The sequence below is a fragment of the Ictidomys tridecemlineatus genome, unplaced genomic scaffold (genome assembly GCF_052094955.1).
Source record: "Ictidomys tridecemlineatus isolate mIctTri1 unplaced genomic scaffold, mIctTri1.hap1 Scaffold_417, whole genome shotgun sequence".
NCBI lineage: Eukaryota > Metazoa > Chordata > Mammalia > Rodentia > Sciuridae > Ictidomys > Ictidomys tridecemlineatus.
In genome coordinates this window covers 43,916-57,344 of record NW_027522702.1, presented here as the reverse complement: position 1 = coordinate 57,344, position 13,429 = coordinate 43,916, and the positions used below count along the sequence as shown (strand labels likewise).

The 13,429-nt window shown below is 37.9% G+C and overlaps 1 protein-coding gene and 1 non-coding gene across 9 annotated transcripts in view; one reads left to right on the top strand and one right to left on the bottom strand.

The window, feature by feature from the left end:
• The window catches only part of LOC144373491 (transport and Golgi organization protein 1 homolog), a 109,280-nt gene that overhangs the window by 64,424 nt on the left and 31,427 nt on the right, over positions 1–13,429 (top strand). For 6 of the 8 annotated variants that reach the window (XM_078036540.1, XM_078036539.1, XM_078036547.1 and 3 more), the window contains exon 2: positions 8,977–9,113. In XM_078036540.1, coding sequence (XP_077892666.1) covers positions 8,977–9,113 — 137 coding nt within the window. Of the gene's footprint in view, positions 1–26; positions 300–8,976; positions 9,114–13,429 lie in introns of those variants that run through there. The other 2 variants (XM_078036542.1, XM_078036545.1) reach the window with 2 other exon arrangements.
• LOC144373494 (U6 spliceosomal RNA) lies at positions 12,140–12,246 on the bottom strand. The gene has a single exon (XR_013433156.1). It is a non-coding gene; the product is annotated as a U6 spliceosomal RNA (small nuclear RNA).

Here is a 13,429-nt window from a genome sequence, read left to right as displayed (position 1 = left end):
TCCTCCTTTGAAGGTTGGAACGAAGTTGCCCGCCCCTTGAGCCGGTACCGGCTAACGGAAGTGAACCAAGAACTGACTATAGGATGCTGCCTTCCCATTTGTTTGGCCAGAGATTTGCATCATTCTGTCCCATCCAGAAGGTGTAAGATTTCCATTGCAAATAGAGATTGTGGAGAGGGGACGGCGGCTGGACTAGGGGAGTAAGATGTCACTTTACCTGGTGGTCCTTTGGATTTTGCTTCGCTTTCCGACAGGAGTGGTGGTGCACACCTGTAATTCCAGTGGCTCAGGAGGCTGAGGTAGGAGGATTTTGTCAGTTCTACCTTTGGTTAAACAATCCCTGCGAAAGGAAACCACATAAGCAGTAATAAATACCTAGAGCAAAGGACTCATCAGGTTATGTAAAGCCAAATCATAGAATAAGGAAAAAATAACAAAGAATTTTTATTTTAAACCATTAAGTTTATTACACAGTTAACTAAAACACACAGTGCATCTGTTTCTACCTGATGGATCATCTCCTTTTATCCTGAAGAGGTTCTTTTAGCATTGTTAATAGTAGAGATCTATTGGTATTGAATTTTCTTACTTTTTATTTATTTTAAAATGTCTATTCTGCTTTCAGTTTTGAAGAGATTTATCCTGGATTAGCAGTTTTTGTCTTCTAGCACCTTAAACCTTTCCATTAACTTTAACCTCTCATTTCTGATAAGAAGTCAGCTATCATTTTAGTCATTTTTACCAATGCATAACACACCACTTTTTTCTAATTGCCTTCAAGACCTTTTTCCTTCTAATTGATCATTTACAGTTGACTCTGATGCATCTAGATGTGATTTGCTTTGTAACTAACCTTAGTATTCACTGAGTTTCCTAAATCTCTTGACATCTTTTTTGTTAATTTGGGATAATTTTAGTCATCATTGTCTTAAATATTTTTTTTCTGTACAATTTATGCCTCTATTCTTCTAGAAATGTAATTATATGTATGTTAGGTCACTTTGTATTGATAGTAACCAAGTCTCTATTTTTTTCTTTCTAATTTTTAGACCAGATAATTTTTATTGGTCTATCTCCAAGTTAACTTTTTGCTGTTTTTGCACTATACAATCTGATGATAGATTTGTTTCATGAATTTTTCGTTTCCAATACCGTACTTTTTATTTCTTTAAAAAGAAATTTTTCATTTATATGTTGACACCCATATCTACGTATTCATTATGATTAAGCTTTTCTTTAACTCCTTGAAATTAGTTATAAAAACTATTTAAATTTTTTCTGCTAATCCTAACATCTGGGTCAGCTCACGGAACTTTTTTTATATGTGATATTTTCTCTTGTGGTTCTCATTTTTCTATCTTCTTTGCATTCTGGCAAAATTTAATGATATTCTACATGCCTATAATCCCAGCGACTCAGGAGGCTAAGGCAGGAGGATCAAGAGTTCAAAGTTAGCCTCCGCAACTAAGGGATGCACTTAGCAACTCAATGAGACCCTGTATCTAAATAAAATGCAAAAAAGGGCTGAGGTTGTGGCTCAATGGTTAAGCACCCCTGGGTTCAATCCCTGGTACCAAAAAAATTTTTTAAATTATATTCTGGTCATTTATAGATGATACATCATAGGAAGTCTGGATTATGTTTTCTTCCTATAAAGGATATTCTGTTTTATGTGTCATGCAGGCTAATTACTGGTGAATTGTTTTGATCATATTAGATTTGGTATTATTATTATTATTATTATTATTATTATTATTATTATTATTGTTATTATTATTATTATTTGGTTCCAGAGATTGAACTCAGGGTACTCAATTACTGAGCCACATCCCCAGACCTATTTTGTATTTTATTGAGAGACAGGGTCTTGCTGAGCTGCTTTAGCACCTCTATTTACTAAGGCTGGCTTTGAGCTCGTGATCCTCTTGCTTCATCCACCTGAGTCACTGGGATTATAAGCATATTCCGTGCCTCACTAGGTTTGGTATTTTTCTTTATTTCCATATTTCATGGTGCATTATACTTGTACATAATGGTGGGATTTGTTGTTATGTTTTCATACATATGTACAATATAGTGATAAAACTTAGCCAATATCATTCTTGAGTATTTCTCTTTTACCTGCTTTCCTCTCTCCCCTGATCCCTTTCCTCTATTCTACTGATCTCCCTTTGATTGCCCTCAGATTCCTTTCACACACACACACACTTATCTTTTCCTTTTTCCTTTCTGGCTTCCTCATACATTTTCAGCATGAATCAATTTTGGTTTCAAATTTAGGTCTACCATTTTCCCTTTACTCTTTTTTGTGTGGTTCTTTTTGCTAAGGCTTATTTATGAACTCTTAATTAAGTACCTGATATATTAGTGAAGCTGCTGCAACCTGACTCTGCTGAAAACCTAATTTCTTCCAACATTGCCATTTAGCATCATCTTCAGTCTCCTTTATAGCAGTCAAACTCTGCTAAGACTTAAAGAGTCTCATCTGGTACATTCATATCAAAAATAAATTTCCTCCAGGCTTTTAGTATTCTCTCTCTCTAACACACACACATAATCACATTGCACCCACCATAAATAGCTCAGACATTCTTGTCCACAAAATTCCAACCACTATGATAATCTTGCACTTTGATAATTTTCTCCTTAACTCAGTATGACCACCATCTTACTTGAGCTTCATCTCTCTGAAATTAATACCTGAAAATGTTTAGTTTTTCTAGTTTTATACTCTTTTGTGTCAGGAAAACAAATCCCGTACAGTAGAACTATAACAGTTTCAAGTAAAAGTACTAAATTAGTTATATCCTTGCCCATCAATAGTGGTAGAAGAACTTAGGTGAACTTACATAGAAACTGCAACATCTTACATACTCAACAACAATTTCATTGCCCATGGAACCCAAAATTAATTGAAAGAGTAAACCCCAAAATGGATATCTGAAAAATAAACTGGTCAAAATTAGTAAGGCAATCAGAGTTAAATAATCATATATTTTACCAATAGCACTAGCTTAAAAGTATGGGTCTACAATAAGTAGAAAAATACAAGTTAATGGCTAGAGTCATAAAAGTTTCTATTATGATAGGCAGTCTCTTATGATGCTTTAATATTATATGATAGTTGTGAAATGATTACAAACTAATAATGAACATAATCTATTTGCAGATTAAAATGTTCTTCCCTGTATTATCTACAAATTTTAGATACACCTCAAAATGCCCTGGAAAAGAAATTTCTTAAGTCTCATCAAAATGAACTGCCAGGTTTTTTCCTACATTTGACATGACACAGTGCCAAGATTTCTAGTCCTGAATACACACTTTCTATAGGGAAGAGACATATATCTTGGCAATTAATAGATCATTTATCTCATTTCATACAGCCAATTTTAGTCGTAAGAAAAGAAATGTTTATGTATTCATTCTTCTGACTTTAGTCTATAATCTAATCATGGATCAACAAACTTTTTCTGAAAAGAGACTGATAATAAACATATTAGACTTTGTAGGCAAGTCTTAATTGCCACTCAAATGCCAGTGTAGCACAAAAACAGCCTAGACTATGGGTAAATAATATAAGCTTCTGTGTTCTAATAAAACTTTGTTTACAAAAGCAAGTGTCATTGTTGGACACCGTGGTGTGCTCCAACAGTCACAACTACTCAGAAAGCTGAGGCAGGAAGATTACTTGAGCCTAGGAGTTCAGGCCAGCCTGGGAAATAAGAAAGAAAGAAAGAGAGAGAGAGGGGGGGAGAGGGAGGGAGGGAGGGAAGGAGGGAAGGGAGAGAGAGAGAGGAATGAATGAAAGAAAGAAAGAAAGAAAGAAAGAAAGAAAGAAAGAAAGAAAGAAAGAAAGAAAGAAAGAAAGAAAGAAAAAAGGAATAAAGGGAACAATTTAAAAAAACAGTGTCAGGCTTACAGGTATGATTTGCTCAACACTGTTCCAGAGTATTAATGTTATGCTCACAATAGATGTTTGGCTAGGCTGTATACATACATACATACATACATATATACATGAAAGCAATTTTGTTCTTTTGTTTGCTTTCTTTTATTTTTTCCATTTTTTTGTTGATACATTATAGTCGTAAATCATGGCAGTATTTGTCGTTACATATTTCCACATGCACAATATAACACTACAGTTTGGCCAATATCATTCCCCAGTATTTTCCCTTCACTCCTCCCTCTCCTGGTCTCTTTCCTACACTCTACTGATCTCCATTTGATTTTCACTTTTTTTTCCTTTTTCCTCTCTTGCTTCCACATCCGAGAGAAAACATAGACTCCCTTGATCTTATGAGTTTAGCTTATTTTGTGTGTTCTCAAGTTTCATCCATTTTCCAGCAAATGACATAATTCACCTTTATGGCTGAATAAAGCTCCATTGTGTGTATATGCCACATTTTCTTTATTTATTCATCCTTGATAAGCACCTAGTTTGGTTCCATAGTTTGGCAACTGTGAATTGTGCTGCTATAAACATGGGTATGCATGTACTACTCTAGTATTATGACTTTAATTCATTAGGATAAACATTGAGTAGTTGTATAGCTGGGTTATATGGTGGTCTCCTGCCTAGTCTTTTGAGGAACCTCCATACTGATTTCAATAGTGGTTATATTCATTTATAATCCTATCAACAGAGAAAAAAGTGTCCCTTCTTCTCCACATTCTCTCTAGCATTTATTATTGTGCATATTCTTTTTTTTAAGTAGTTGGACACAATACCTTTATTTTTATTTCTTTATTTTTAATGTGGTGCTGAGGATCGAACCCAGGGCCTTGCACGTGCTAGACAAGCAATGTGCTGTTGAGCCACAACCCCAGCCCCATATCGTTCATATTCTTGATGGCTGCTATTCTGACTAAAGTGAGATGAAAGCTCACTGTAGTTTTGATTTGCATTTCCCTAATTGATAATGATGTTGAACATTTTTATAGATTTGTTGTCCATTTTTATTTCTTCTTTTGAGAAGTATCTGTTTAATTCATTTGCCCAATTAAGCTAGGTTATTTGAGGTTTTGGTGTTAAGTTTTTAAAAGTTTCTTATATAGTTTGGATATTAATCCTGTGTCAAAGAGTAGTTAGCAGGGTTGGGGATGTGGCTCAAGCGGTAGCACGCTCGCCTGGCATGCATGCAGTGCAGGTTCGATCCTCAGCATCACATACAAACAAAGATGTTGTGTCCGCCAAAAACTAAAAAATAAATATTAAAAAATTCTCTCTCACTCTCTTAAAAAAAAGAGTAGTTAGCAAATATATTTTTTCCAATTCATTAGGTTCTTTCTTCATGTTACTAATTGTTTCCTTTGCTGTGCAGAAGCTTTTTAATTTGATGCCATTCTGTTTATTAACTTTTGTCATTATTTTCTGAGCTTTAGGAGTTCTAATAAGAAAGTCATTGCCTGTACCTATATGCTGGAGTCTCAAATGTATATTTTCTTCCAAGGATTTGCATAGTTTCTGGTCTAATTCCTGGGCTTTTGATCTCTTTCAAGTTTGTACAGGGTCTAATCTTATTTGTCTACATATGGATAACCAATTTTCCTGGCACCACTTGTTTAAAGCCTGTCTTTTCTCCCAATATGTTTTTGGCATCTTTGTCAAGAATCAGATGAGTGTTAACTGTGTTGGATCTTTTTCTGTGTCTTCTCTTCTTTCCCATTGGTCTATGTATCTGGTTTTATGACAGAGCCATGCAGTGGTTATTTCCATAGCTTTGTAGTACAATTTGAAGTCAGGTATTGTGATGATGCCTCCAGCTTGCTTTATTGACTTAGAATTGTTTTGGCTATTCTGAATATTTTATTCTTCCAAATGGATTTCAGGACTGTTTGTTCTAGTTCTGGAAAAATGACATTTATTATTATTATTATTATTTTAAATTTATATATGACAACAGAATGCTTTACAATTCATATTACATATATAGAGCACAATTTTTCATATCTCTCATTGTATACTAAGTATATTCACACCAATTCATGGGTATTTTGATGGGAATTGCATCAAATCTGTATGTTGCTCCTAAAACCAATTTCAAACATATACAATCATATTAGTAGTGATTTTAGTGTCCAAAAAGAGATCTACTAAACAATAATTACTGGGCTGGTTTGGTGACTTGTAGTTCTAACTACTCAGAAGGCCAAGCCAGGAGGATTGCTTGAGTCCAGGTGTTGGAGATCAGGTTAGGCAACATAGCAAGACCCCCATCTTAAAAATAATAATAATTACTGATGTCAAAACACATCTCAATCATTATGCTAGTTACCAACTCTTCATTGTTTTCCTTGAAACTCTAATATACAATTAGTGAATGTCAATTTAGGACTAATTGTGCTGTTTTATAGAGGAGAAAGCTGATTATAATAGTAAGTGAAATCATCTGTCATGAACTGATTTGTGTTTATTTAATCACAATTATCATGCTGATGACTCTACATATTAAGTCTCCACCTATAGTCCCCTAGGTGCTAATTTTAAAAAACGTGAGTTTTCATTAAAAATAAGAAAAGAAACCCCTCCATATGCATTTCAATAATTCAAATTGTATCATAATTTGACTATTAACACAAGGGAAAATCAATGCAACTAATTCAGATTTAAATTCAAGATTACACAGTGCAAAAGAGGGAATAGTCTTGGAAAGGGAAGTAGAAAAATGTAAGATCCCTCTTAGAGGTCAGAAAAAATAAAATAAAATTTCCTTCAGAATAACAACTGGACATAAAGCTTTCAAGAAATGTTAGCTACTAGCTTTCTTCTCTGACAATCGGTTTTGTCAGTTGGTTCCCACTAAGTTGTGGACTTTTTCCGACCAGGACCAGATATCTTGTCTTTTGATTTTCATCCACTCCCACACCATGCTAGGGCTTTGGTAGCACAAAATGAGAATTAAAAATATGCTTTTGAATTAAATAATTTCTTCCCTTACGGATAAAGATAAGAATCTCAAGATCTTAGCCTGAAGACTAATGTCCATCTCTCTGCCCCCACCTGTCCCCACCTTAAAAAAAAAGCAGGCCACTGTCTCCAGTTTACACCCTCACTCACAGTTCTATTCACCTTCCCCTTTCCTAATCAGAGGGATCTTGGGGTGGGGCTTCAAGGAACCTCAAAGAGATTGAAGGGGAGGGAGCCTGGAACCATAGACTAGCTGTGACAAGTCATGGGTGGGATTTGGTAGTTCAGAAAAGGAGGTACCAGACCAGGAATGGGGGATGGGAGTGATGGTGAAGTGGAGTGGGCTAGTTTAGGATGGACCAGAAATGAGACATTAAGGAAAGCCAGAAAGGACCAGTTGGCAGGGGGGGGGATGGGGGGGTGACTACTAGAATCATGTGGAGGGTCGCTTGTGAGGTCACAGGAGCAAAGGCAGGTGATTGGATGAGAAGGAGAGTTCTAGTTGCCAAGGCAGCGACTAGAGGAGAAGGTCTTCAGTCCATGAGAAGGTCTTGACTAGAGAAGGACGGAGCTCCAGCTCCGTGTGTTCTCCAGTAGAGTCTGTGGATTGACCCCCAGATATCCCTGCTGAGGTGTCACCCGGGAAAGGCTTAAGCCTTCCCCGGGCGCCACCCCTCTGTGCTTTGCTACCCACCCCACCCGCCCCCCTGAGCCCCGCCTCCGCCCCCTGAAGCCCACCACAGCCTACTCCACCCTGTCACCGACTCCCCAAGGTGACCACAACATGGCTGCAGCGCCAGTGCTGCTCTTCTTGCTGTTCGTGCTGTGGCTGACCTGGCAAGTGCCGGGCCAACTGGACCCGAGCACCGGCTGGCCCTTGTGGAAGCACAAACTCTGTGCAGACGACGAATGCAGCAGTGAGTCCACAGGTGGGCGGGCAGCCCAGGGTCTCCGTGGTGGCTCTTTGGGGCCACATGGGGCTCTGATCCCCCGGTCCCCTGCCCCGTGGGCTGGGCTAGGGGGTCGTAGGATGACGGGTGGGGCGCAGGAGTGACAGAGCCTCAGGACCCTGCGTGTGTCCCCTCCGGCTCTGCCGGCGCCTCAGCCAGCCCGCTCAGTTTGCTGAGATGCTGAGCCTATGGTGCAGACTTCACCAGCAGTCAAATTCATAGACCAATAGTGAATGGAGGGCCTGGGGTTGTAGCTCAGTGGTAGAGCGCTTGTCTAACATGTGAGGCACTGGGTTTGATTCTCAGAACTGCATACAAATAAATAAAATAAAGGTCCATCAAAAACTAAACTAAAAAAAATTAGGCAAAAGCTTAAAAAAATAGTAGTGAATGGGAATCTCAGGGTTGAGAAAGACCTTAGAAGCAACTGGTCCAACTTCTTAATAACTGCATGTTGGACTCCTGCTTTTTAATCAAACGTACCCCAGGCTGTAACTCATACTGAAATTCCACCACTACAAGCTCTCAGTTCTTACTGGTATTCTACCTCATTCACAGAGCCTCAATGCAGGTCTGTATCCAATTCCCTTTAGTCTCTCTTGATATTACTGTCTTCTTTTTAAATAGCTGTCATCTGTGCATTCAATAAATAATTGTTGAGTATCTCTGCCAGGTGCCAGATACTGTGTTAAGCCTTGGCTCATTCCACCTGCAAATCTGCAAACCAAGACTCCCTCTATTTCAGCTTTCCTAAAATTTTAAACACAAGGTTTCACCAGCACTAAATCCATGTTTGTTGAATGTGACCCTGGTCTATATATCTCTGGTTTTAAATTTTCCCTTGAGTGAATATTGTTCTGGTAGCAGTTCTATGGCCATTGAAGTAGTGGAGAGTAGACTAGAGATTGTTCATTTTATAATTGAAGGGTCTAATAGCTCTAATTAGGATTATGAAGTTTTCTTCTCTGTGTTAATTGTCTTTAGGAGAGCCAAATATTCCAGGCACTGTGACTCATATATTTAGTGAAACACTCGATGAATATTGAAACTGAAGAGAGACAATTCTTATTCTATAGCATAAAATAAAATAGCCATTTCCCCTTTCAATTTTAGAGCTACTTATAACAGAAGGTACTCCTGTTGATGCTGCTGATACAGAAAACCAACTAGAGATAAAGGTGGAAGAGCCAGAAGATGCCACCACCATACTTTTCTTGTTACATTCATTCTTGCTTTATTTGTCTAAGATGGTAAGTTTGACATAGTTTCTTCAATTAGAATGTTGATTATTTATTAGTTTTTAAGTGGCTTCTGGTCATGAAGTGAAGAACTTAAAATGTCTTTATGAAAATTACTCCTGATCCTTTGAGTAGATAGCTCCTGTAACAAAAGCCATAGGGGTGTGGCTTTAATGGCTACTTGGTTTAGCACATGAGGAAGATTTGCTGTCTACCAAGGCTGGACATTTGCACACCTATAAAAACTTGGTTCTTCCCCTCAGAACCTTTCATTCTGGCAGGGAGATAACAGCATTCACTTGAAACACAGTAAGATAATGGCAGAAAGAGAGGTATTTATTCAATGGTAGAACATTATTGTCCATAAATGCATTTATTATGGTTGGAAGGGTGATCAATAAGGTCAGAAAGTGGTTGAGATGTGTTTGAAGCACAGGCAAAGGGCAAACAGGAGTCTGACATGTGGTTTGTTGTTGATTAGACAGGCTGGGGTGGTGGGGGAAGCTGGCAGTCAGAAGAAATGTGTTCAGAGAAATGGAAACATGAAGAAAGGATATTTGGGGAGGGCAGGAGAATGTGAATAGTTGGTGTTGTAAAGTGTGAAGTTGGAGGGGGATGGGCCTGTTGGAGAGGCCAGCAAATCTTAACTGAAGTCATGAGCCAAAGTAGCATTAGACCATTAATAGTGGGGATCCTTAGAAAGTTTTAAGAATGAAAAGGAATTAGGTTAGATCTGTTTCTTATAAAGAGTCACTTAAGGCTGATCTTTCTAAAGAAAATCATGATTCAAACAAGACATTTAATCTGTCTAGAAGCTTATCTAAGCATTTTAGGACTTACCTCCCCCCCATTGGTATTTGTTGATATTGGACTTTTAGAATTTAATTATAGGAATGAGAAAGCTTTTAGAGGTTGGAGGTCCTAGGGCCTTTGTGACAGTAATCCTCCTCAACTGAAGTTGTTTCCTGTAGATTGTGTTATTTCAAGGCTTGTGTAAGAAAGATGATGTTGTTGTTTTCCTTGTAAAATGTATAGATTTTGAAGCCAGGTAGATGTGGTTTCAAATCCCAAGGTTATCATTTAGAAGTTTGGGCAAATAAGTAAACTTTTGAAAAAAAGTTTTCCTCATCTGAAAAATGTAGATAATGCTTACTCCAATCATAAGAATTAAATGATTTGACAAGGTAAAATGTCTGGTGAGGTGTCTGGCATTTTGAAGGGTTTTACCCCTACGCACCCCCTAATTCTCATGTAGGCAGTCAGAAGGTGGTATAAATCAATGAATACCTGGGGAGGAAAGACCACCAGGGTGGAAAAGATGTGGTGGGGAGAAACAAATCATTTTTCAGTTGGCTCCATGTTTGTTCATGATGGTGGCAGCCACCTGGGTAAGGGGTATGTACAAGCCAGGCAGTTAGAATAATGATATTTCCAGTGATTAAAGCAGTCTTCCACAGTCATAATTTGATTATCAGAATGAATCAGCATCACTTGGAAAGTTAACAGCCTCACGATATGGAAAGGATTTCTTTATTCATATTTTTAGGTATGCACAGAGCCCTCCTCTAGGTCTAGGTCAGGGGACACGAATGTGGTGCAGGTGTGTCAGTGATTGTACAGTGATAGGTAAGACATAGACGTGAGTGGCAAAGAAGAGGCACAATGTTAAAAGACTGATTTGAAAGGAGATTTCAAAAAGGCATTTTGATGGCCCTGTATGTACAGGACATTGTGTGAGGACTAAAAGAGTCTAACAGGTGTAAGGCATGATTGTGATTTTTGAAAGCCTTAAGAAAAGGACTTAACAAATATATGCAAAAATTATGAACAAATCAATGTAAAATCTTAAACAAGTAGTATGATATCTGATAGGACTGGAGAGTAATAGGCTCTGATGTGTTTGGGAGATGTGCACCAATCAGGTTCATTGATCAATGGAATCTTAGTAGAATCTTAGTGTTAGAAGAAACCTTGGAAGGCTGTTAGTCTAGTTTCTCACTCATTGCTGTTATTTTCTTTACTGTGGCCCTGACGAGTAGTTATGAGGCCTGTACACCAGTATTTCCTAGCATGAGTCACTCTCTTACAAGGCTATATGTTCTTCTGTTGTCTAGTTCATCCTTGTATTGACTCCAAATTTTCCTCCACATGATTTCCTCTATAAAACTGAATTCTTTTCTACATAGAAATCCTTTAAATATTTGAAGTTATATCTTAATTTAAAAATTATTTTTAGTATTTTTATCATGGAAACTTTCAAATAAGAGCAGAGAGAATAGTAGGGGACTATAGGTAACCATAACATACTGTACATTTTAGAATACTAGAAGAAAAGGTTGTGAAAGTTTTACCATAGAGAAATGATGTTTGAGGAGGTAGATATATTTAACTGATTTAAACGTTACATAGTGTAATCATGCATCAAAATGTCATGTTACCTACTTCAATAATTATAATGTTTGTTTCTATGTACTAGTTAAAAAATAAATTTAATTAGAAAAGCTTTAAAGAAAAGCACAGAGAGTAGTATAATGAACCCACGGGCCATCACCCAACTTAACAGTAATTCCTTGATAGCTAATATCAGTGAGTTTTTTTTAATTTGTTCTAATTGGTTATACATGATAGCAGAATGCATTTCGATTCATTGTATATAAATGGAACAAAACTTTTCCTAGTTGTACACAACACATTTGTATTCCTACATGTACCTCGGGTAATAAGGTTCATCTCATTCCACCATCTTTCCTATCCCTATGCCCCGTCACCTGTCCTACCTCCCCTTTGCCCAGTCAAAGTTCCTCCATTCTTTCCATGCCTCTTACCACCCACCTTACCCCCATTATGGGTCAGCATCCACTTTCAGAGAGAACATACAGCTTTTGGTTTTTGGGATTGGCTTACTTCCCTTAACCTGATATTCCCATTCACCCGCAGATGCCGTAATTTTTTTCTCTTTTAAGACTATAAGTAATATTCCATTTCATATATGTACCACAGTTTCTTTATCCATTCATCTGTTGAAGGGTTGGTTCCACAAAACTATGGAATGCTTCACAAATGTGGGTGTCATCCTTGCTCAGGGACCATGCTAATTTTTTCTGTATTGTTCCAATTTTAGTATATGTGCTGCCAAAGCAAGCACACTCTGAGTTTTAACAAATGTAGATACCCATGTAAAAACTACCATAATCAAGATATAGAACAGTTTTTTCACTAGAAAAGGGGTTTCCTTGGGATCCTTCCCAGTGAGTTCCTTCACCACCTGTTCCAGGCAACCACTGATAACTTTTTTTTTTAAACTATAGATTCATTTTTCCTACAGTACTATTTCATATATATGCCACTATAAATTGACTCATTTATATCTAGGAGTGCAATTGCCTCCTACGTTTAATGTATGTTTTTATCTTATGTGATACTGTCAAGCCATGCTAAAAAATGACCACAATCATTTTATACTTCCACCAGCAATTTAGGAGACTTCCACTTGACTTCATCTTCACTAGCACTTGGGCCATTCTAGTGGGTATGTCTTTGTGAGTTTATTTCCTGATAATTAATGATATTGAGTGAACTTTTTTTTTTCTTTTGAGATAGGGTCTCACTAACTTGCTTAGGCCCTTGATAAGTTGCCAGCCTCAAACTTGGGATCCTCCTGCCTCAACCTTCTGAGTTGCTGGGATTACAGACATGTGCCATGATGCCTGGATCAAATACTTCTTCATGAGCTTGTTGACCATACTGTTTTTGTATGTCAACTCTCTCTGGCTAGCTGGAATCCAGACTTCTCCCAGCTCAGTGCCAACTGTGGGATTGGTTAGCTTATAGTTGTTCTTGGCCCTCGCAGGTACTGCTTAGAATGTAGCCACAAACTGAAGACCACCTCCATGCAGATTTCTGGAACTCTCTTTCTTTGTGGCTCCCATCTTTCTGGTAGTTTTCTCTACATATTTTTGGCTGCTTAATCTCCTGGAACTCTGGTCTCTCTCTCCTCAGTGAGACTGTTATGCCCTATTTGGGTTCCCCTTCCCAAACTGAGGTCTAGAGGGTGCCTCCAGGTGAAATGCTCATCTATTTGTTCTCCTGCTCTTAGGGGTGACAGTTTCATGTCCCTTGTGGCTTTCTATCTGAAAAATAGCTCTTTAAAAATATATTTTGACTGGGCATGGTGGCACATGCCTTAATCCTAGTGGCTCGGGAGGCTGAGACAGGAGGATCATGAGTTCAAAGCCAAAAGTGAGGTGCTAAGTAACTCAGTGAGACCCTGTCTCTAAATAAAATACAAAATGGGGCTGAGACTGGGGATGTGGCTCAGTGATCAAGTG